Raw genomic sequence first — 24,901 nt, 5'->3', positions numbered from 1 at the left:
GCTGGGTCCTTGTTTTCTTCACTGCCATGCAATTAAAAACAGCCATTTTCACCTAAGAATGTCCCTGAGGAAGCAGTCAAATTCATTTTATTGAGTCTCAGCCCTCGAGTACCCCTCTGTTTCATTCTCAGTATGACAACACAGGAAGGTTATGGAAAGTTCTTCTGCGGTTTTGGATTCGGAGCCCTGCCTTGGAGACACCCCTTCTGCACTTGTGTTACTAGCTCGACTAGCTGTGTTTTCTCATGGACCACGTAAAAGAACAGCTGACAAACTGGGCATTTTTTTTTCAATGTTATAGAGAGAGAGGGTGGGGAGGGCGGGAGGGGGGGGGGGAACAGAGGATCCCAACGCGGGGCTCAAACTCATGAACCGCAAGATCATGACCTGAGCTGAAGTCAGATGCTCGTGACTAAGCCGCCCAGGTGCCCCTAGGGTATTTCTTAATGAGTTTTTTTTTTTAATTTTTTTTTAACATTTGTTTATTTTTTGAGAGAGAGAGACAGAGTGTGTGCAGGGGAGGGGCAGAGAGAGAGGGAGACACAGAATCCGATGCAGACTTCAGGCTCCAGGCTCTGAGCTGTCAGCACAGAGCCCAACGTGGAGCTCGAACTCACAAGCTGTGAGATCATGACCTGAGCTGAAGTCAGATGCTTAACCCACTGAGCCATCCGGGCGCCCCTTTACTGAATGAATTAAGTTAGCCTGTTGCTTCAAGGAAAGCCACTGTGGCACCATTACTGGTGAGAAAATTTGCACTTTCAAGTGGAATAGGAATTTTGGGAAGTGTGTATCTGTCATCGAGATCCTGATAGCTTCTCAGTACTTAAAGGTATTTCTGATATCAGTGTTAGTGAATGTGATGCTTTTGGTAATACATGATAAACTACACCTGGGATGTTCCGTGCGTGATGTTACAAAGTTGCACTTGGGTGAAAGATCCATTGAAAGTGCAAGACAGACCAATGGATTTTAATTTAATTTAATTTAATTTATTTTAAATGAAACTTTATTTTTTGTTTTTAAAAATTTTTAATGCTTAATTTGTGAGAGAGAGACAGAGTGTGAGCGGGGGAGGGGCAGAGAGTGAGGGAGACACAGAATCCGAAGCAGGTTCCAGGCTCCGAGCTGTCGGCACAGAGCCCGATGTGGGGCTCGAACCCACAGACTGTGAGGTCATGACCTGAGCCAAAGCCGGACGCTTAACCAACTGAGCCCCCTAGGCGCCCCCAGACCAATGAATTTTGAAACAATAAAGTAAAATGTTCACTCATAGGATTTCAATGCAACATGACTTTAGAAAAATAAAACACCAGTTGAGTTTTGCTGTTGGATTAAGAAAGAATATCCACAGGTGCCGGAAAAGGCTGGTAAAATACTGCCCCCGCAGCACTCTGCCTGAGGGTGAATTTTCTTCATGTGTGTCAACCAGGATGGTTGGTTTTAGTGCAGCAGATTGGGAGCTGATGTGCGGGGGGGGGGGGGGGGGGGGATCCAGCTGCTTCCCAGTGAGTCTGACATTAGACAGATTTGTGAATATGCCACACTGTGGCCCTCTTCTTGCTCAGATTTTGCTGCTGCTGTTGTCTTGGAAACTATCTTGTATGTTAACATGGAATATGTTGATATTTACAATTTTCAAACGAATAAAGAAATATTCAAACATTTTCTGTTCTAATTTCAAATATGGTAACTACTGATAGATACACCCATACAAGCATTAATTCTTTGGGGGCCTCACTAACTTTAAGGCGGTAAAGGGGGTCCTGGGTGCTGTGTGCGTGTGAACTAGGGCCGTGGGGGCTGTGGGAGCGGCTGGAATCCAGCCACCTCTCCTTCGTGTGTCGTGGTTGATGTTTGAGGAGGTCTGTAGTTTTTGGAAAGGAAGAGTGAAAGTGGCACGTTTAGCCAAACATATTAACCTTAAGGGGAAGAATCTGCTATCTGAGGCTTATTAATTGGCCTTCTTTGTCTAATTTTAAATGTAAACACATTTCGGGGGCTGTCTTACACGAGGGGCAGTGGGCTGGGTTTTCCCAAGAAGTGAAAACCTTGGGAAGAAGGATTTCCTGCTTCCCAGTGTCCTTGTTTATCTGGCCCCTGACCTTTTATGGAACTATGTCCCTTTCCTCCCCCGTTCGTCCTTTGCCTACACGGATTTTGGAGGAAAAAAGGAAGCGAGCAGAGTTTTTTCCACATATCTCAGCTTAATAAATACTGATTTTTTTTTTTTTTGCTTGCCGCAGACCAGCTTTTAATTATTTTATTACTGTACTACTTCCATCCAAAAGGATTTGACTAAATGGAATGATTTCAGTTTCCTGGAGGTTTCCCCGTTTCTGGAGATTTAGCCTCGAGTGCTGCTTAGCCACGTCCTTCCATGGGGATGGAAATCCCTGTTGTGGTTTTTATGGCGTGGCGGGCTTCACATTCCTGCTCACGTGCGTTCGAAGCCTCCATGCGGGGTGCCATGGAGGGTGACATGGAAGGAGCCATGCGGGGTGACAGGTGGTGGGTGGCCCGGCGGGCTGCGGGCCGGGGCGGCGGGCGTGCGGTAGTGCCTCAGTGGTAGCGGTCCTCCCCGGCACTGCTGTCTGGTCCCAAGCATCTGTGTCGTGTCATGGCGTCCCGAGACTGTCACGTATTTGTCCCGGGACGCTCCCAACCCTCAGTTCGTGTCCTCGTCCCTAGACCTCAAGGACCTGCAAGGTAGGGGCCTCCGCTGACTGTGTCTCTTTAGCCTGGCCCCTCTGCGTGCTTCTGATGGCTGGTAAATAATTGTAGTAGCCGGAGTCAGGTCGCTGCCCGGGGAGGCTGTGCGGAAACAACTTCGTCCAAATCACACTCAGCATCAAGGTTTCGCTCGAGGGTTAATGTCGGAAACGGCTCTGTGAACAATTTCTGCCCTGAAACAACTGATGAGAAAATAAATCCCGTACGTGTGACATCCCTAGCGAGACAACTCATGTGTTGTTCCCGCAGTGACTGGGAAGGTCCTTGTGTCAACACAGGGAGGCTTTATTTGGTGGTTTTTTCTTGCTGTGTTTTTTCACGGAACGAGAGCCGATCGCCTGTAGCATTTTATTTTTTAGCTGTTACTGCTAAAGCAAAGTTGTGTGTGTGCTCAAATACAGTAGTTTGTCTCTTATGCCTGTTTTAATGGCCTTGTGGTTTTATTTTATGGGGATCCGAAATATTTAAAAGTTAGCAAAATTAAAAATAAATGTGCAGTTTTGTATTTCAGCTGATGGAACGGCTGCTCGTGTCTGCTGTTGACAAGTGATGAGCAGCTTGTCATACTTTCATTGTTAACGACTGAGCGCGCCATTCATATGAAGTTGGCCATTGTAAACTAAACAGACTCATGACTCCATTGTGGTCTAGTCCTTTTTGATTTTCTTTTATTTTTTGAAGTTTATTTCTTGTTTTAGCAATCTGTACACACACCGTGGGGCTTGAACTCATGACCACAAGATTGATAATTGCAGGCTCTTCCTACTGAGTCCTTATTGAGATCAAGACACAAAGGCAGTACTTTGAAGAGCTTACTCCGTGGTGTTTTAGTGGAAATGCTGACCTTCCCAGTTGTGCGTTGGCACGTAACCCCACAGTGGGCTCGTAGCGTTCCAGTGTGCAGCCTCTGCTAGGCAGGGGGCAGAGTGATGGAACTTCCTGCCCCAGTGGGGCTCATCTTCCAGTAGGGGAGACAGGTGTTAGATGAAGTAAGTATTTAGCACACGTAGTGAGGTGGACCATCAGTGCTTTGCACCGAAGCGGGAGAGGGGAGCAGGGAGGCGGGTGCTGGAGGTGGGTTTTGAGTGGGTATAATTCAGTGTCTCTGGGAAGATGGCGTTGGGTAGGGGCGGGCAGGTGTTGGAGTGCCGGGGCCCTGAGCTGAACGGGTGCCTGCTGAGTGGGGAGGCCACCTTGGACAGGGACCCGTAAGCAGCAGTGGGGAGAGCCTGACGGGCCCCGGAGGGTGCTGGCTGGCACTCCAGCAAGCACTTGAGTTGGCAGGAAGGCTTTGGTGGGCTTTGAACAGGTAAGGAGCATAGTTTGACATGTGTTTTCACGCGGTCCAAGTAGCTTTTTCACTGGGTATTGGGAACAGTTACGGGGCAAAGACGGAGCGGGGAGACCCACGCAGAGGCCAGCACACAAATCCAGATGTGAGGTGACGAGGCCAGCGCGCAGGAAGCCAGACACTTGCCCACAGAGTGGCTCTAAGAGGGACAAGAACCGAGGACTGGAGGTTTTGACAGGGAAGGTCTGGGAGGAGCAGGGCGGTTGTGGGGTGGGGGTCTAGTGCGGTTTGGGCATGTCGAAATCGAGACTGGACTCCCAGGGGTGGTGTCGGGAGGCTGTTTGCTTCGTGGGTCTGGAGTTGACCTGAGAGGTTGAGCTGAAGGGTGAGCCTGCGCCATCAGCATGCAGATGGTGTTCCAGAAGGACTGAGAAAGGCCTTGCCCCCAGCCGGGCATTCCCTCTGACGCCGACCTCCACAGAGGGAAGGGAAGGCCAGGAGGCGCGTGGAGGAGGCGGGACAGAGCCCGTGCAGGTGCTGCGGGCGAGGAGCACAGGACCCACCTGGGCGGTTGGCTGGGGGGCGGGGGGGGGGGGGAGAGGGGACCACTGGTCTGGGTTCTAGAGGGGATGAAGACAGCAAGTCTAGGCAGCAACTTGGGGGGCTGTGCTCTGGAGGGGAGCAGAGCAACGGAGATGGGGGGGTGGGGGAGTAGCTCTGGGAGTGAGCCCAGAGCTGTTGTTGAGGGGCTGTGAGGAGGGCACGGCGTGTGGGGGGGCAGGAGTGGGGGGGTGCCCACGGAGCCACAGGGAAGCCCTGGGGGAGGTGGCGAGGTGGCCCGCTGAGCCCAGGCGAGGAGGGGCGGGACTTGGAAGGGAGAGGAGAAAGGATGGCGAGGACCATCCCCGATGCCGCTTCCCTGCAGGCTGAGGCGGCTCCCTCGTGTTTGTTGGGATTTGATGCCGTGGGCCTTGGCCACGTACTGTTCTGTCGTAGAGAAAGCATTTCACGGTGATCGTCATAACGTGCCTACGGAAAGCTCTGCCCTCGGAAAGGACAGAGGATGAAGGGAGCCAGTGTCATCTACACCCTCCCTCCCTCACGGGTACCAGCAGGTCCACCGTGATCACTCCAGGCCTCTCGTGTGCATTACACACACAGACATGTGACCACACACGCACGCGCGCACACACACACACACGCACGTGAGCGCGCACTTGTTAGAAAGCCGAACTGGGATCGTATACATGCTGTCGGGCGATTTTCCTCTTATATTCCTTTCTGTTGGTGTTGTGTTCTGGGGATCTTTCCATTTTGGTCCGTGTGATTGAAGCAGTGTCATTCCCGTTAACAAGTGCAGCGGTTGACGGGATGGACGGCCTGCTGTCACTTCTTTTCTCGTTCCCCGAAGTTCAGGCGCTTAGGTCGTTGATCGTGGTCGGCGGGTTCTCCTTCCTGTGCCCCAGGGAAGACGCTGTCTTCATGGGCTTGCTAAGGTTCTGACTAGTCGTTGCCATCAGAGACATTGTTGTACATTAATCTCCGTCCAGCTGCTTTATTATGTTAAGACTGGACTGTCTCCAGGACTTCTGAGAAATGGTAAATTTAATTTGCCAAAATGGCAACCACATGTATCGCTCTGTTCCAGTTTTCTTGGGCTTCTTGCCCTAGTTTTTTCTATTCAAACCTTCCCTGTTAGCAGAATTTTAAGTGACTCTGTCCTGGCAACAGAACCATTTTGAGTAAACAACTTGGATAACGTGTGGTGTCCTCATTTGGAAGACGTTGGGATGCAGGATTTTATGGAGAGTTTGGAGTATTTTCCTCGGCTGCTCGCGGAACTGTTAGAGGCCAGGAAAAAGCTTGAACTGGGCGTTTGAAAACTTTCCATTAGCCCTTTATGAGACAGCTAGTTTAACCTGGAGCCTCTGAGCCCAGGGCTGTCGTGAACGGCTTCAGTGCGCAACACTTAGGTCAAGCCTGGCTGCGCATTACAGATCCCAGAATACGCTGTTTCAGAGCAGGTGGTTGGTTATTTTCCTTTCTGATAAGGAAGTCTGAGGCCAGCAGTCCAGGGACATGTGGCAGCGTCCGTCTCGTCCTTTGCTCCGCTGTTCTGGTTCCTTCTGTCCCGTCCTCATCCCTATAGTCCAGCAGCAGGAAAACAGGATGGCTGTGGCCACAAGCCAGGTGTCCTCAACGAGGTGTCGTGGCAGCTGCCCGCATCTGCACGTACACCCCCTCGGCCAGGCCTGGTCACTGGGCTGCAGGAGCGGCTGGTGGGGGGAGCGGTCTGGCGGCCATGTGGCCCAGTAAATTCGGGTTCCTGCACTGAGCATCAGGAGAAGGGCGGCTGAGATAGGCAGCCCTTCCTGGTGTTTGTGAAGCTCTGAAACTTGGCAGAATTTTGTCTGTCATGCTTTTTTCCTGGAAAAGGGTCTACAGTTTTTTGTTTTGTTCTGTTTTGTTTACATTTTTAAAGCAATCTGTGACCCCAAAACATTTTAAATCCACCAGGTCAAAGGTTGATTGGGTGGTATTTTGTCCCCGAGGACCACTGCCTTCAGGAAACAGCTCACTGTACCCTTTAATAATCTTTGCTTGGGCTCTTAATTTGGACAGAAGACGACCAAGTTTACGGCCTGAGTAGCCCCGATCTTCAGACTGACTGCCAGTGAATCTGTACTTAGGGGTCATCTTTGGAGGACACGGAGTCAGCAGACATCTGTTCTCTACCCCGCGTCAGGCCTGACGGGCCCTCCTGGGTCCACCGGGTTCGCCATGGCGCCTCCTCGGAGCGGTTGCCGTGCGTGCGACCCCCGCTCCCAGGGAGGGACATGCGCTCCAGTGCCCAGGCAGCGCGCTCTGGGATGGACGCTGGAATTGAGGATTTCCCCAGCAGTTTAGGCCCATGTGTTTAGCTGACCAGTTTTATTTCTGAGAAGGTGACACATGCGCAGGATAAAAATGCAAATATTATAAGAGAGTGAAAAGGGAAAATAATTTTCTCTCCCTCTTATGTCCCAGGAATCATCTGTGCAAATAGTCTGTGTGTATTTAGCATATTTCTTTTTTAAAAAAAGCATGCCATACGCTTTCTGCCCCGCTTATATTCATATAATTCTGTATCTTGGGCGTGGTTTCTGGGAGACACCTGCCTGGCTCTTTCACACAGCCACTTGGCGTCCCGTCGTGTGGCCTCGTGGGCCCTGTTTTAACTCCCTGTTGGTGTACGTGTAGGCTGCGTCCACCCTTTTGCCTCTAGAACCACGCCTTGGTTGTGTTGTTTTGTTTTGGGTTTTTGGGTACATAGATCTTGGCACAGGTCTGCTTGTCCTGATTCTCAAGGACACGAAGAATGATCGACCTGGACTGTCCCAGAAGTACTCATCCGCACACGAACGTTCTCAGAAGGGAACGCCAGTGCTCCCACTCAACGTGGTCATGGGAGATCATCGGCCTTTTTCTGTGTATGTTCTCCCAATGTTTTTCCCCATTGTGGACAGTCGTATGTGTGTCACGGAGCATGTAGCCATTGTGGACGGTACTCTCTCCTTTATATTCTTCACTTAGTCTTAGTTCTGCTTGTAAATGCACAGTGCTCACCCCCAACCAGTGTGCGTGTTGTCTCCTCAAGTGACTTGAGTTTTCTGAGCTTTGTTTTCTAGCAGCTTTTTCAGGAAGGGTTGATGGGAACGCCCTTCTCTGAGAGCTAGAGGGTGATAAATGTTTGCTGCCTTCACACTTGAAAGTCATTCTGTCTGGATATAAAATTCTTGGCTCACATTTCTTTTTTCGAGTATCTTAGACATGTTAATCTACTTTTTTCTGTTGTATTTGATCATCCGTTTTTGCCCGGAGGTGTAAAGGAATTTTTTTTTTTTAATTTTTATTAGCACGTGTCTTGGGATTGATTCGTCCCCCCGCTCCCGCACCGAGGTTTGTGGTGTGTCTTTTTCATAAGTAGTTTTAAACTTTCCCCCTTCCGAAGAGTTTTCTTGATTTACACTTTTGAGTGCTCTGTTTTCTTGGACTTTGCTTTGGTTTTCGTCATTAGAGCCTTGCTCTCCACGTCCACGGGGCCTTCTCTGCCCGTCATCTGTGCTCCTCATTCTTGAACTCTTCCTTCATTTCGTTCTCATTCTTCCAATTTGCCCCCTTTTTCTCATTTCATTTTTCTTAAGGCACAGTTTACCGTGTTTATGTGCTCCTGGGCGCCTTCTCACTTCCCTCCTGCGTCCTGTCCGCTTACTTCTGCACATCTGTAATGCTGGCTTAACGGCTAACGATAACGCGCTCCCTCTGTGTAGTTCAGCTTGTTTTGGAATACTAGGGTTGGGTTTCATCTCTTTCAAGGACATGGCTTTACGCATGCTTTCATGGTCTGTAGTGCTATTATTTTCCTCCTTAGTCTCTTTTTCTATTTTTTTATTAAAAAAATTTTTTTAATGTTTATTTTTGAGAGAGACACACACAGTGTGAGTGGGAGAGGGGCAGAGAGAGAGGGAGACACAGAATCCGAAGCAGGTTCCAGGCTCCGAGCTGTCAGCATGGAGCCTGACGCGGGGCCTGAACCCACGAACCGTGAGATCATGACCTGAGCTGAAGTTGGACGCTTAACTGACCGAGCCACCCAAGTGCTCCTTTAGTCTCTTTTAAAACATATAATCTTTGCATGAGATTGGACTTCAGTATTTTCTGTTGTTCATTTTCATGTGGAATTAATTTGCCTGGATATTTAGAAGGGAGGCAGGATTTAGAATAGTTATCTCTAATTTCCGTGTTCTAGGCTCTACATTCTATTGATGTTAGAAAGTTTTAAAAGACGCAGTAACTCATTTTCTGAGCTCTCCTGGCTCTGTTTTTTTTCTCCCACTTTCTTTTTTTTTTAAGTTAGCTCTGTACCCAACATGGGGCTCGAACTCACTACTCAGAGCACATACCACTGATTTAGCCAGCCGGGTACACCTTTCTCTCTCATCTTCAACCAGACTTCCATTTCTCTCAGTCTCTCTGTCCTGTACATTTGGTATTCTATTTCCAGTTGTTTCTCTCTAGGGTATTTAGCCTAGAAGGGAGCTTTGGGTAGTTAGCCTTGAGAGTTCATGGGGCCCAGACTGTCTAGGCCTTCTAGAAGCTCCCGCAAAGCCCTTTGCGGCTGTCCGCCATTGGACTGTGCTCACCGCCTGGTTTCAGCTGCTGTTGTCACCCTGTCCCATTGCTTCTCTCTGCTTCCTGCTTTGTACCTGCTCCCACCATGGCGATCCTGTAGCTGTCAGTGATTTGTCCCCACTTGCTGGTATTTTGGGGTTCATTAGGAATACCTCATCATTCAATCTTGTTATAGACATGGGCCTGGATTTTGGTTTTGCTATCCTACTTGCTCGTGTGTTTTTATGGCGGGACATGGAAAGATTAAAAATCTTCGTCACTGCTGTCTTTTCATAGTTGGACTCTTAAAGGGTTCTGTCACAGTACCTTGAGGCCTCTTTTTCCCTCCCTGGCGCTTGTCATCAGTTTCTCCTTTGGTGCATAGACACCTTGTTCTCTGTTGAGTCAGGTGTATCAACTGGGAATAGAAGCACCTTTGCAAGTTTACCGGTTATACATTTGATCATGCATTTACATAGAAATGTTGCACATACTCCATAAAGGAAGATTTAAGGGGTGCCTGGGCGGCTCAATTGGTGAAGCATCTGACTCTTGACTTCTGCTCAGGTCATGATCTCGTGGCTCGTGAGATCAAGTCCCGAATCAGGCTCTGCACTCAGCTTGGAGCCTGCTTGGGATTCTCTCTCTCTCTCTGCTCTGCCCGTCCCCACCCCCATACTGTCCCTACCCCCTGCACTCACCAAAAGAAAAAAGAAAAGGGAGATTTAAGGCAGGAGATTGGTTTCTCCTTTTTATAATTGTTTTCTCTAAGAAATTATGTAGAATTTAAATCTGGAAGAAGGGGAAGAGGAGCCGCTCTATTCACAGGATGTGAGAATTTAGAACTTTATGCCTCTTGGAACTTATTCGTTAACAGGAGTTGTCGCTAGACCCGTAGCTGAAAGCGGGTGATCTGAAAACTTTAATTTGACTCCTCCTGCCCCACAGGAGTGTTGACTGGGGGCTGGGAGCACTTAGTGCCAAAAGGAACACAGCTGTAGAGTTGAGGGCATAGTCTAGTTGGGGAAAGATCAATACATGATCTATTTTATAAACATTTACCACAAATAATTAAAACGAAACACGTAAGATAAAATATCACGGTGACGTTGATTCCTGACTTCTCTAGGATGTCCCATTTTTACGTAGTATGTTTAGATCCGTGTGTTGATAGACCATATCTGACACGACACGGCCTCATTTTTGTTTTGGAAGATAAGGTCTCTCTTGGCCTAATCAGAGTGTTTCAGGGGCAAGAAGAAAGTAACTGACTGTTCCAGACATGGTTTTTGGCTCAGGGATGACAGTTCAAACCCCTGCCCGTGAGGGCGCTTGGGGGAAAGGACGATGGTGCTCCCAGGCCATGGTAGCAGGGCGGTGCTGTGGTTTGGGTCTGCTCTGGAAGCCAAAGGAAAGCAAAGCAGAGGCGCTTAGCGGAATGGTGCTTCGAGCCGCAGAAACGGAGTATGGGAGCAACAGCCCTGGGTAGAAGGGCCCGTTCAGGTAAAAGCGGGAGGCAGGGCAGCGTGGTACCAGGCGGTGCGGCGTGTGTGGCAGGATGGGCCGGCCGGGCGGGGGCCGCTGAGACTCCTGGCCGGCGGACGGCACGGTCAGTGCTCAGGCCGTCATGGGAGGCCGAGTGGGGGAGGCTGGTGCGCGGAGTGGACCGAGGAAGCAGGAAGCGGGAGGCTGTGGGGCAGGGCCGGTCTGACGGTGAGGATGAGCAGGGTTTCTGAACTGCCGCTCGCTTCTCCGAGAGCACTACCTTTTGCTGGTCTGAAGCAAGGAGTGGCCTGTATCAAACAGCACGGCACCGCATGTGATCTGGGAGCCACGAGGCTGGCGGTCAGCCTCACGTCACAGGTCACCATGTGATCTCCCTGTCCCTGTCTCACTTCTGTAGGTGGCAGAGACGCAGTCCTGCGTGAGTCTGACTCCTGCCCACTCGCCGGCCACCCTCCTCTCGCTCTGGATGATGTCAGAACAGGATCTGGCGGACGTGGTGCAGATTGCCGTGGAAGACCTGAGTCCTGGTCACCCAGGTAGGGAGCTGGGGGGCAGCTCACATTCTTATTCTCTCTGTCCCTCAGAAGTCCAGAAGCACTTCCAGAAGTTTTCTTTCCTTTGAAAAGTAAAGCAAGAGCAAAGGCGATGCACGCGCTAACCACGGGGAGCCGGAACGTCGGCCCCGTGGCCGTCCATCCCAGGGGGAAGCCACCTTCCTCCCCTGCCCACGGTGGTCCTGTGACCCTTGGGGTTCCACAGCTTCCCCCCGGACTGTAGTGCGCCTTGGAAACCATGCTTGGCGGGAGCGCACAGGTCTGCTTCGCGTGTGCCCCGACCGATGGGCCTCTTCCCCGTAGACGCCACTGACCTTGTCTGCACCACACCCTGGTAGTCAGGACCCTTGCCTGTGTATCTTCGCAGATGTGTTTGTAGGGTAAGTTCCCAGAAGTAGAACTGCTGTGTATGTTCAAACTTTTGATACGACGCTAACAGATTTCCTGGAAAAGTTTTCACTTTTTTTTTTAATAATTTTTTTTTAAACACTCAACTGGTTTATTTGCATGATTAATAATCACATTTCCAATAGTGGGTTTTTTCTCTTTAACGTTTATTTTTGAGAGAGTTGGGGGTGGTCAGAGCGGGAGGGAGACAGGATCCCAAGCAGGCTCCAGGTTCTGAGCTGTGAGCACAGAGCCCGACACGGGCTTGACCTCATACGCAAACCATGAGATCGTGGCCTCAGCCAGTCAGACGCTTCACGACTGAGCCACCCAGGCGCCCCTCGCAGTAATGTTTTATTCAGTTATTCTGTCATTGACTGTGTGTGAGAATGACTTTTTTTCTGTGTTTTTGTTTAAGGCTGGTAATTTTTCTTAATGATGTTAAAAGCACACATCTACTTTGAAACTTTAAATATTTGTCTTGAGCAGACTGTGTATAAAAGAAAGCCTACATTTTAGGAATTTCATCTATGAAAAGCTTTGTGTACACACTTGTTTTAGAAGATTTCTTAGTAAATTCCTCCCCCTCTTTTTTTTTTTTTTTTTTTTTTTTAAAGTTTGAAATGAGAAGTGCATACGATACAATCACTGAGTGTTTTAGTTGCCTGGTTATTCTTTTTGGAATAATAGAATTGAAAGGCTGACTTTTTTTTTCCCCCACAGAAAAGAGAATTTTCAGAAATCTCATAAGAAGTAGGAAGACGTCTGTCTTTTGTGATGTTTGATATGTTAATTGAAAAAACTTCATTTGGAACTTAGCTCTGCTCTGGAAGGGAAAGAGTAGTATAAATGATTTTAGAATCACGTGAGCAGTCACAAAGAAATAGAGGTCCTCTTTTGAGGGATGCTGTGCTTTTCCTCTTAGTTTGCTTCTGATTTGTTTGTAAGAACCACTGTCACCTGTTGGCTGGCGAGATCAAGAGCCTGGCAGGTCACTGAACAAAGTTACGGTCTGTGAGTGCAGCTGTGTGACCACAGTTTTGTCTGTGAAAGTTAGTCTGTTTGTTGAGAGCTGGAACTTGGAACCTTGGCCTCATTAGCACCACACCTTAGATGCCACTGAGCTAAGAAAAACAGAAGCACTATCACTGTAGAACACTTTTAAAAATGTCTTCATATTTTGGTAGGTGAATGACAGTTTCTTTAGAAAACACACATTGCAATGTTACCAAAGAAAAATGTTCCTATTACATAACTTTTAAACCTTTTTAGAACTGTTAAACTTGCAGAGAGTTTCCTTCCTAAATAAATTGTTTCTCTGTAGATTATAGTTCAGAGAAGGCTCAGAGAAACCATTTCTAAGCTTGGTTTTATCCCGTCTCTGTTCCTTAAATAACTGGGAACTATAGTTTACTGTTTCTTGAGACCATTGTGTACGGGGCTCTCTGAGGCCTTAGTAGGCAGAAAGCTTCCAATCTCTGGTCCAAAAGGACTTGCACACACCCAGCAAATACCATGCTGCATATACGTGTTTGCCTCTAGAGTGGGCTTAAGACTGAGATGATCTTTTTCCCTCATCCATAAAATACAAACTTTGGGAAATTTACAAGTAGTTAGGCAAGTAGAAGTAAATCCTAGCAGAAGAACTGCTTATTGGCATGTATGAAAACAAAGATGTTTAGGTTCCTCTACTTTTCATGTCCCCTCGCTGCCGCCATCCCCCCCCCCCCAGCCCCCGGCCATGGCTACACTCACTATGCCCGTCTAGCATGGACCGAGATTGCAGCCTTGTTTAGGCCTGCCCTTCCAGTTGTTAGTCACGGCTGTAATGAACACGGAGTTCTTCTATCTAAAAGTACTGCGAGCAGAATTCTAAAAAGCAGCGCAAGCAAGGTGTGCAAATGTAGCAAAGGACGAAGGAAAGTAAACTTGTAGCCCCACGTCCATAGAAGGTCACTGCTAGGATCCTGGCATGCTCACCTCTGTCATCTGCCGCGGGTGCACTGCCTTTTACACGTCTGCCCCTTTGCTTAAAGCCTTGAGGTACTTGATGCTGCTGTGGGGCACGGACTCTTCTGTAGTTACAGGAACCAGCCGTGTGGCCCTGGACAAGTCACTTAACCTCACTGGACTTGCTTTCTGTTCAGCAAATTAAAAGCATTAGAATAACGGTTGCCAGGATCTGTCTTCCAGTCCTGATACAATTCACCTACCAGTTTTCACCCACCAGTGGGAGTAAATAGACTCGGGTTTTGAGAACCCGTGTTTTGCTAACCACAAACACTTGCAGGCATGGATTTTTCCTATTTTTACTTAATTGAATGAGAATTCATCCTCACCCATTTCTATGGAGGTGGCTGAGGCATTCCCTCCACAGGATCCACAGTGCAGGATGCAAAGCCCTTTGGTAAGCAAGATGCTTTCTGTTATTGTTGACCTTGGCTATAAGGGTCTGCAGGGTACAGCTCTGGATAATTTACCTCTAGGAAATCAGTTTACGGCTCTTGCCTTGGACCCATGAAAGGTTCACGTTTGAGCCATAGGACTATTCAGCGTCTCCAAGTTTTGGGGTTTTGAGATGAGTCATCTAGTAGGGCTTAAAGGCATTGATGCTTTAAAAAAAATCGAGATCTTATTTGGAACCTTAGTCTGTACAACCTGTCGAAGCGTCAATGCTTTGAGGTGGGGGCAGGGCACCTGGCTTTCCCCGTGCTTGCCCCAGCTGTCCCTTAGCAGGTGAGGAATCACATGCCAGCAGGATGTGCTTTGCCCACATCTGTGCATAGCTCTGTTGGGTAAAGGGCGGGGAGGCACCCGCCCCGGGGGGTAGACACTGTGCCATGGCTGGTATCACGGCATGAGCCAGTGTGAGTTCCAGCATCTGCCCGGGGCTGCAGGGAAGGGGGACGGATTTCCCGGAGTAGAGATGGCTGGGCGGTGGGTGGCTCTGGGATGGTTGGGGGAGGAGCAGGGATGTGGTCAGACAGCACCGTCTGAGCAAGGCGGACGATGATGCCTGTCGCGGCGAGTCCATCCAGAATGTGGGGTGCTCAACTAGAATGTGGGGTGCACTTGAAAGGCGGACAGATGATACCCCAAAGTGTTTGCGTGCTACGGTTTATTCCCACAAGTGCCGTGGTAACCTGTCTTGGTGTGTGCATGTATACGTACGGTGTTCTACACACGCACCTGTGTATCCTCACGCACTGGTAATACTTCTGATATTGCCCTTAAAAAGTAATTGAAGCCACTAGCCAGGAGGGTTGTCCACGTTCCGTTGCTAAGTGCAGAGGAAAAACGCAGACGGATCTGTTGGTAAGCCCGTGGCAGCCCCACTCTGTGTACCTGTTTGTGTCCACGTGTGACCACGCAGGACGGGGGAGGGGAAATCTACTAGGCCGTGAAGGTTGGTGACTTTGGCAAGATGAGGAGGAGGAAATACCGGGGCAAAATGGAAAAGCCCTCACCTTATCATGTGGAAAACAAACATCGAATCTGAAATTCTGTCTACGTTTGTGAGTGTGTCCCGCTTACAGATTAGATTGACTAGGTCTGGGGCCGAGGAGCAGGGGTAGAGAGAAGCGCCTTTGCAGGGACGATGTGATTGTGGCAGTTTTGGTGGGGGATTTTGTGTTACCTTTACTGTTGTTTTTGCGGCGGATGCTGGATGATAGGAAGGCGGTGGGGAGCACACCCGGGCCGGCCCAGAGTGCGGAGGAGCTGGCAGGGGGAGTTGGGAGGTGCGGACAGGGCAGGTGGCTGGTGCAGGGAGAGCTGAGGCAGTCTCCCCGCGCGCCGGGGCTGAGATGGTTTTGAGGAGTAAACACCTACGGAAAGGGAGTATAAGAGCGGTTTTGGTTTTCCAGTGAGGTGGCCAACAGACAGGACTTGGACGCTGGAGAGAAATGTGTGTTACTTGGGTTTTCTCCTGCTGACGTTCCAACAGGGCAGCTCAACGGAGCGCTAAGTGGGAAGTCTGTCGTTTTGGTGTTAGGTCAAGTTGGTGGCCTATCAGGGAACTCCTTTGTCTGGTGTTGCACTTTTTTTTTTTTGAGATTAAGGGGAGCTCCTGTTTTCTGTTTGAGAATGTTAAGTTTACACGAAACAAGTACAATGAGAAAGGGCTTGCGTTATTTCTCCATTACCGGAAAGGCGGCCCGACTGCTTACTAGCTTAGTATCGACGCGGCCCCGTCCGGCCGTTCACGTTCAAGTGTGTCTTCTGTCCCCGCTGTTGGTTTTCAGTGGTCCTAGAGAACCATGTGGTGACCGACGACGACGAGCCGGCCCTGAAGCGCCAGCGCCTGGAGATCAACTGCCAGGACCCCTCCATCAAGGTGAGAGTGCGGCGCCTCCCCGGTCCCTCCTCCACCTGCCCCGCCTGCTGGGGGCGAGCCTGCCGCGTGGAGTGCGTGCCCCCTCGCCGCTCCGTGTCCGCTCCGCGCCCTCCGACAGCACGCGCCCCGCCGCGCCACGCCGTCCCCACCGCACGCTGGGCCCCACCTGTGCCGCTGTGGCACCGTGGGCGCCGCAGGGCCGCGGCTGCGTGCGGCGGCGCAGCGCGAGTGAGACGCGCCGCCCGCTCCCTGTGGTCACGTGCCGCCGTCACGCGCTGCCCCTCCCTCTTGTTACGTGCTGCCGTCACGCGCCGTTCTCACGCTGCCCTCACGCGCTGCCCCCTCCCAGCTGTCCCGAGCTGTTCCCTCACGGTCCTTTCGCTGCCCTCACGTGCTGTCCTCACACCCGGTCCCCGCGGGAGTGTCCTCGGAGGGGGTGCAGGTGGGCCTTCCCTGCCAGTGGCCGCTCTGGTGAGGAGGTGTGTCGGCACAGTGACCGCTCCACGAAGCGGGTTGCGTGGACGCGTGCGGACTGTGTTCATCCCGTGGCTCCCCTCGCTCCCCGCCTCCCCGCGCAGGCAGTTTCAGAAGCGCCTAGGTCCTTGAGAAGACGAGCTCGGTTGCGCAGGGACTGAGGATGTCTGCCCCTCCCCATTAGAGCCCGCCTCGTCCCCATTCTTGGTCCCCCCGGTCCCCGCAGCCCCGTGCCCGCCCGGGTCTCTTGTTCCCACAGCCCTGTGCCCGCCCTGGTCTGTCCCCGTAGCCTGGTCCCTGGTCCCCGTCTCCTGGTTCCGCGCCCGTCTTTCGCAGGCGTCTGTTACTCTCCCAAGTCAAAGTCAGGAACGGAGGGAGAAGAGATGGACACCGCTTCCTGTTCTGTCCGGCGGTGGTTTCTCGAGCCCCCCCCCCCCCGCCCTGAGGAGCGCCCCTGGCGGGAAGCGAATTTGAGGGAAGCTCCATGGCCCAGGGAGGCCGGTGGGACTTGAGCCCGCAGCCCTGCACGCGCAGGCCGCGTGCCGGCCACTGGGTGGCGGGCTTGCTGTTCGGAAGCGCCCGGCCGGCACCGGCAGGCCGTCCGCTTGCTGTGTGCCGCTTGCCCGGTGGGCGACTCGGGCCAGCAGACCCGAAGACCGCGTGCGCGCTGTCGCAGAGCTGGGACCCTGGGCGCACGGGGACGGCCCCGGAAAGCACGCCCTGGGGAACGGGGCCCCCACGGAGGCGCTGCGGGGTGGTTCTCCCCAAACAGATGCGACCAGGGTCGGTGTCCGGGGACGTGGCTGCTTACGGTTCTCGGCGTCCCTTCTGAGGGTCTTCTCTTTTCCGCTTGCAGTCATTCCTGTACTCCATTAACCAGACAATCTGCTTACGGTTGGATAGCATCGAGGCCAAGCTGCAAGCTCTGGAGGCCACTTGTAAGTCGTTAGAGGAGAAGCTGGACCTGGTCACGAACAAGCAGCACAGCCCCATCCAAGTCCCCATGGTGGCCGGCTCCCCCCTCGGCGCGACCCAGACGTGCAACAAAGTGCGATGGTAAGAGCAGAGCGCGGGGCCCCCTCGCCAGCCCGCCGGCCCGCCTGGCCCCGTGGCGGGAGTTGGGCACACGCCGGCGTCCCCTCCTCGGTTCCCTGGCCCCGGGTGTAGCGAGAGGAAAGCACACGTGTGACGTGCAGCCTGAGTGCCTCTGAGTCGGCTCCCGGGCACGAACCAGCCTGTCGCGTGTCCTCTGCAGCCAGCCCACCAGATCTTGGAAGGTGTACCTTTCTTCCCTTTACTGTGTCCCATGTGGCTGGTTCTCAGATGCCAGTGCTTGTAAGTGTTCCTGGAGCATCCTGCACTTTCCTTCCTATCGGTAGTTACGTGTCTTCTAAAAACACTCACGGTCTAACCTAGTGGTGCCTGTGGTAGTTTTATACCGTGTGAGTTGAAACTTCATAAAGAATTCACCTAGACTGGAAAGATGTCTCCCCGTCTGTGGCCTGTGTCTCTGTCCAGGGTGCCCAGTTAGATGCTGGTGTTCCTGGCGTGACCTAAAGCTCAGGCTCTGGGCATCAGTTTCCATCAGCCTTGGCGTCTCGTCTTTTCCCACGGGGGCTCCAAAGAAAGTCACACTTGTGGTGGCGGCAGAATTTGTCCTTGTAGGTGATGAGAACTTGAAGCGTTTTTGCTAAGGGCTCTCTTGTTGTCGCCTTGCTGCCAGTGTCTGCTGGGTTCTGCCCTGCCCACGTGCCCTGGGGATGGGAGCAGCGATAAGGGGCAGGTGGGGTTGACCGGGGGTTCCTGGTTTGGTTTGGGAGTGCTCACGAACACGCTTCACTTTCAAGGTGGCCACTTGTCCCAGTTTGTCTGGGACGGCAGCTGCGTGGGTGTGATTGCTAGTGCCTCGTGTGTCTGGAATGCCGCGTGGCCCACGCCTGATCTCTGTCCCTAGGGAAGCTGGGCTCATCCGTGGTGTTGCTCGGAGACAGGCTTTCGCCCTGTGTTTGCAGGTGTCCTACCAGATCCCGCGTGGGTTTCCTCCAGCAGACACTCGTGGACTCTCATCTCTGTAGGCCGTGGGGCTCCACCCTGGCAGAACCAGTGCCTGTTTTCAGAGCAGTTTTTTTGTGATACCCTCTTATCCCAAAATGTGATGTGAAGAAAACATTTATATTGGAAAAACCAGTAAAATGTCTTAATTGTAGCATAAGGAGAAATTAAAGGCCGGTGGGGTATAATACGATAACACGTATTTCCATAAGTGAACGGTTGGGTGAGATGCACGAGGGGGCAGTGAGCAGGCCAGATCCCCAGACGTCGTATGTGGAGTCCTGGTGGTGGGGAGGGCTGTGGCGTGAGTCTGCACACACTGGGAACTCAAATACTAGTTGGTGATGGAATCCTACAAGATGACGAGCCGTTCTTGATGAAGTTTCAAATAAAGCAAAATGGAATTTTTTCTAGACTCGAACTATAGTTGAATTCCTGGAAAGTTTGTTACGTTAAAATTACCCGAGAACATTTTGTGTTGGAGCGTAGAATAGAGTCAGATGCTAGGCTCAGAGAGCTGTTAGAATCCTGATTTTCCTTGAGTGTCAGGGACATTGGAAGTTTGTGCGGGAAGATGTTTTGTTAGATGAGTGCGTCTCACGCGCCGAAGGATGTCTTAACCTCCTTGGCCATACCCGTGAAGTGCCAGCGGTGTCTCGTGAGTGTGATGACCCAGTACGCCCCACTGGATTTCAGACCCTGCCCCTGGCGGTTCCAGCGGGGACTGCTGCTCCCGGGCACGAGAAGAGAGTGACTCGTGAGCAAGCAGCCGGCCCGTGCCGAGGGTGGTCCTCCTTCGTGTGTGACTTCCTTACCTGTGTTCGGAAGAGGTAATCTTGACGAGTCAGGGAAAGTGTCGACGAAGTCTGCCCGTTCAGATTCCACAGCTGATGCCTTGTGACGGTTCCGTCAGGGGCAGGCGGGTGCGTTCCGGGTCTGAAGGGTGCTGTTGCAGCTGCGGTTTGGACCTGCGAGCCGCTTGTTTTGGGATTTGTTTTGTGTCCGGAGCAGGGTGTGTTACTGGGAGGACAGGCCTCTGTGTGCCACGGGCTGCCCCGGTCTGAAGCCGCGCGGTGACCTGGGTCAAGTCACGTGCTGGTATTAATTGTCCGTTTCCAGTTTCCTCGTCTTCAAAAACAAGACAAGACGGAGTTGACCTGGGCCTGCCTTTACGGGCTCCGTTTCCGTCTCCTGCGGTCCTAACCATGAAGCTGTGGGGTGGGGGCTGGGAGACAGGGTGGCACCCCTTCCTTTGGATTTGGGCCTCCGGGCCGGTGTGCCGTGTCCCGTTGGGCTTTGGGCTGTCCGAAGGCAGAGGGGCTCACTTGGATGAAGGCATTTCTGGGCGGCAGGGAGCCACCAGCTTCTCCAGCTTTCTTCAGCGTTTTCTCCATCGCGGGGCTGGCAGGGAGACACCATGGGCAGCCTCCCTGGGTGGAAATCCCACCGTGCTTCCCTCTGCCCCAAGACAGGAGGTAAAGCTGCTGTGGTTTTCTGTGTGTGTATTGACAAGCGGTAAATTAAAAGGAAAGCTTTCTGATACCGAGTCAGATATATGATCTGGCTAAACCAAATCAGGTAGGTTTTCTGGCTTTGAGTAATTGTACCGGTAACATAAAATCAACCTGCCGGAGAGCGCCCTTACTGTGTCTTGACACAAGGTTTGTGAATGTTTTTCGTAAAACAGTTACGTGTAGAAACTGGCGTGAGAGTAAGAAAGGAACGGTCCTTTTTCTGTTTTCTCCTAAGCGTGGCCTTAAGTCATATGTATATGAATGATTTTTAAAGAATTAAGACAACAGTTGAAAGCTGCTGACAGGAAATTTTGGGGAGAAGTAAGGGAGAAGAATTTAATTACAGTAGATCAGAGGAAAAAGTGTATATTTTAGTTAGAAGGTTACAAATTTGTAAACCGTAAGTAAAGGAGAATTGTGCGTATGAAATGCGAGTAGTGAGTGGGACGTAGAAAAGGGAAAGTCTCCAAAATAAATTAAAAACTGATTAACGTCCTGAGTAACAGAGTACTTTTACCAATTATTTATTTTGGGCCTCAGATATTTAAAATATAAGTTAGAAGCATTTAAGTTCTGGATTACTTTAGATGTAAATCATATGCTTTTAATTTAAGATTTTTTAGGCCCATATCGTGGATGATTCGTGGGGAAGTCTGAGTGTAATTGAACCCGACAGATGGGGGCCCCTTAAAAGGTCTTTTCAGTTAACGAGGAATCGGGTGGTGGGTGAGAAGCCGTCGTCTGAAACCCCGCTCGCCCTTCCATTTGGAGAGGCTGCCTGAGGCCCAGAGCCGGCCCGAAGCCGCGGTGCACAGCTAAGTCGGTGTCTGCATTCTGAGATGCGCCCGCTCATCTGCTGGTTCTTTCTCGAGACCGTGCTCTTAGCTCTGAGAGTTACTTGTTCTCTTTACTCCCTGGGGGGCAGAAGGCGGCAGAGCGCTGCCAGCTCCAGGTGGCGACTTAGGATCCAGATTTTCAGATTGTACGCCTGAATGAGATTCTTTGAATGAGTCCAAGAAAAAGAAATGAAAGAAAACCTTTTTCTTTGATGCTCAAGCTTAACCGTTGTAATGAAACTGTTGGTGAGGGTGTTTGGATAGGTTTCATCCAATGACGGTGTTCTTCTTGGGGAAAAGAACACTCGAGTTGCTGCAGGTAGGTGCTTTTCTTTCTTGGAAGTGCACCATAAATTTGGATTTTGCTTAATTGTGGTTCTAGGTGTAGCGACTTGAGGCTTTACCTCTAAAGCTCCTCTCACGTTGGTGTCGACGTTGGAAGTGGCTGACTGCTGACGTGCTCCTTGAGGAGCTGTGGCTGGCCCTCTGCGCATTTCAGAAGGGCCTCCGTTTTAGAATGTGGGCTGCAGGGGCACCTGGGTGGCTTAGTCAGTTAAGCGGTTAAGCGTCTGACTTCAGCTCAGGTCATGATCTCACAGTTCGTGAGTTCGAGCCCCGCGTCGGGCTTTGTGCTGACAGCTCAGAGCCCGGAGCCTGCTTCCGATTCTGTGTCTCCCTCTCTCCCTGCCCCCTGCCCTGCTCACACTCTGTCTCTGTCTCTCAAAAAGCGAATAAGCGTTAAAAAAAAAATTTTAGAATGTGGGCTGCAGGGGTCAGGTGTATGGATAGGGACGTTCATGCAGATCAGCGTAGAAATTCCTCTTTTCCACTTCATTGAAGCTACACACCGTGCCATTTGGAGAAAGCACAGTGAGTAGGACATTGCTGAGCTGCGGCTGCTGCCCTAGCTGATGACCGCCAGGAAGCTGGCAGGATGGTGCCCGCACGATGCCTACCTGCAGTGGGAGAATTCCCGCTTGTGCCCCGTGCCCTACGGGGCCAGCCTGTGTGATGAGTCAGACAGCAGCTCAAACCCTCGTGCTCCGGGTTGGTTTTCATTAACAGGACACGTTACTACACATTGACTAATTAAAAAAAAATGCTTGTCTCTTATTTTTAAAAGCAAGATGTTTTTATTTTTTATGCACAAATGGTTTTTTATTGAGATGTAATTGCCGTACAACAGATTTTCATTTTTAAAGCTTGAAAAGTTTTTTTTTGTGCTTTTAAAACTTTAGTGTACTTCTACATCTACAATTTTAAAACAATCGGAGTAAATCAGGGGCCTCTTTGTAATACTCAGACATACAAGTGATTTCTTTTCGAGATAATCTTTTCCTTCAGAGAGATATGTCCGCTGGGACACCTGAGGGAAGAAAATGATTTTCTTTCCTTTCCTCTAAGCTGATTATTGATCAAGAAATTATTTAAATTCCCTCTACCATGCTGGCTGCTGAGTCTGTTTTATTTCCCAGAGGGCCTTTTGTGTTAAGTGTTGGTGGATATTTGTGGAAAGGCTATTTTTTTGAGCCTTCGTGGCTTCTGGGTAGAGAGAGGGCCCCTCCTGGGGTCTCTCGGGACACTTGCAGTCCTGGTGAGGGGTCATCCGTGTTCAGAGCATTTCTGCTCTGGGTCATTGAGCTCTTCAGTCAGGACCGTAGCATTTCGTAGGCTTTGGAATGTGAGAGACTCCAGATAGGGCTGTTTGAATTATGAGAAAAGGTTTGGTTTTAGCCGTGATGGGCCTGGTTTTAGTTCTTTCCTTACCAAGTTTTCAGTTTTTCGATGTTTCCACTTAACTTTGTAGACGTATGATCTCTCTTGCCGACTGTCTACACTCCTTTGTACAGCCGCACACGTTTAGTGACCTAACGAGGGTACCCTGTACGTGTCAGGGCCGAGTACCAGCCAAGGAAAACTCACAGTTTACACATATACAACCGGCAGAATGATCAACCTAATGTGATGACTCAGATACAGTCTGATAAGCAGCGCAGATCCTAAACGTGCAGCCGAGCATTTTAATAGATCACGCACGTCTGCTAATCTGGAGTACTTCTCTCGTGGTAGAATAGCACAAAGCTCATCACTTGGGATCTGTAGGTCAGTTTGGAGAGAATTGCCCTCTCAACGCCATGGAGTCTTTGGACCCACGAACACGGTGCACGTCTCCCCTTACGCTGGTCTTTAATTTCTCAGCAGTCTTCTGGTTTTCGGTGCGTAGCTCTTACTCGCATTTTGTTAAAGTTTTCTCCAAGTACGCCATACTTTCAGATGCTGTCGTGAAGGGTACTGTGTTTTCTATACTTACCTTTATCCTGCATCGTTTCTAAATTCATTTTGTTTTAGTAGCTTTGCTGTAGGACTTAAGATAAAGGGAAGTATTTGTGGTCATATATGTTTTTTACATATATAAAGAGAGTTTTACTTGTCATCAAATTTCTCTAGCATTTCTTTTTTTTGAGAGAGAGTGTGGGGGGAGAGGGCCAGAGAGAGGGAGACAGAGAATCCCAAGTAGGCTCCACACTCAGCGCAGAGGCCAAAGCAGGGCTTGAACTCAAGAACCCTGAGATGATGACCTGAGCCAAAATCGAGAGTTGGGTGCTTAACCGACTGAGCTACCCAGGCACCCTGTCTGCTCCATGGATAGGATCTCTCATTTCAGCGTGTAATTTTTTTTTTCTTTTTGTACTTTTACTTCATTTCTGATCTCCGAGTGAAAGCATCCAGTCTTCCACCGTTAAGTGTGGTGTTGGCTGTAAATCTTTTGCAGATGCTCTTTATCAGGTTGATGAGGTTCTATTCCTGATTTCATGAGAGTTTTTACTGTGAGCAGGCATTGAATTGAATGTTCACGTGCTCTTTCTGTATTTTCTTGAGATGATTATGTGGTTTTTCTTTTTGATTCTGTTGTTGCAGTGAGTTATACTGATTGATTTCAAATGCTAAACCAGCCTTGCATTTCTGTCATAATAAACCTGATGGTCATAGCATGTTACCCTTTTTATGTATTTTTGGACCGACTTGCTAACATGTAGTTAAAGGTTTTTGCATCTGTTTTCATGGGGTATGCTAGTCTATAGTTTTCTTTCTTGACCTGTCTTTGTTACTAGGATGATGCTAGTCTCAAAAATTTATCTGGGAGGGCTGCCTGCGTGCTCAGTCGGTTAAGTGTCTGACTTGGCTCGGGTCATGATCTCATGGTTCATGAGTTCGAGCCCCGCATTGAGCTCTGTGCTGACAGCTCGGAGCCTGGAGCCTGCTTCGGATTCTGGGTCTCCCTCTCCCTCTCCGCCCCTCCCCCGCTCATCCTCTGGCTCTTTGAAAAATAAACAAACATAAAAAAACTTAAAAAAATGGTTTGGGAAGCCTTCTCTTGTCTGTTTTCTGATAATGTTTCTGTATGGTTAGTTTTATTTCTTCCTTAAATATTTGATCCAGTTTGCCAGTGAATTATGAATTCAGTTTCTTTAATAAATACAGAACTTTGATAAACGTGGAAGTTTTTGAGTCACTGTTATTTAATTTGTATTCTCCAAGGATTTTGTTTTTGTCTAAATCCTGGAATTTGTTAACATAATACTTTTTCATAGTATTGGCGTATTTTTTATTTTTTTATTTAAACAATTTTTTTAACGTTTTTATTCATTTTTGAGAGACAGTGCTCGTAGGGGAGGGCAGAGAGAGAGGGAGACAGAATCGGAAGTAGGCTCCAAGCTCTGAGCTGTCAGCACAGAGCACGACGCGGGGCTCGAACCCGCGAACCGTGAGATCGCGACCTGAGCTGACAGAAGCCGAGGTCGGATGCTTAACTGAGTGAGCCACCCAGGCGTCCCTCACGTATTACCTTTCAAATGTCTGTAGGTCCACATCGCATTTAGTTGCTGTGTCTTCTTGGGCTCCTTTGGTGTGTGATAATCTCACAGACCTGGTTTTTATAATTTTTTGAGGAGTATTGGTCAGGTGTTTTATAGATTGTCCCTCACTTGGGATTTGTCTGTTGCTTTTCTCCTGATGAGCCTGGGGTTGCCGAAGTCTGAGAGGCAGACCCCAGAGGCAAAGTGCCA

The 24,901-nt window shown here is 50.2% G+C and overlaps 1 protein-coding gene across 13 annotated transcripts in view; it reads left to right on the top strand.

The window, feature by feature from the left end:
• Positions 1–24,901, top strand: part of BANP (BTG3 associated nuclear protein) — a 249,276-nt gene that overhangs the window by 16,098 nt on the left and 208,277 nt on the right. For 11 of the 13 annotated variants that reach the window (XM_053210470.1, XM_053210463.1, XM_053210465.1 and 8 more), the window contains exons 2-4: positions 11,079–11,217; positions 15,867–15,958; positions 17,289–17,488. In XM_053210470.1, coding sequence (XP_053066445.1) covers positions 11,148–11,217; positions 15,867–15,958; positions 17,289–17,488 — 362 coding nt within the window. In that variant the 5' untranslated portion in view covers positions 11,079–11,147. Of the gene's footprint in view, positions 1–9,847; positions 10,679–11,078; positions 11,218–15,866; positions 15,959–16,195; positions 16,401–17,288; positions 17,489–24,901 lie in introns of those variants that run through there. The other 2 variants (XM_053210464.1, XM_053210472.1) reach the window with 2 other exon arrangements.

This window comes from Acinonyx jubatus, chromosome E2 (genome assembly GCF_027475565.1).
Source record: "Acinonyx jubatus isolate Ajub_Pintada_27869175 chromosome E2, VMU_Ajub_asm_v1.0, whole genome shotgun sequence".
Classification (NCBI taxonomy): Eukaryota; Metazoa; Chordata; class Mammalia; order Carnivora; family Felidae; genus Acinonyx; species Acinonyx jubatus.
The sequence above is the reverse complement of the archived record's forward strand: the minus strand, read 5'-3'. Positions and strand labels throughout refer to the sequence as shown.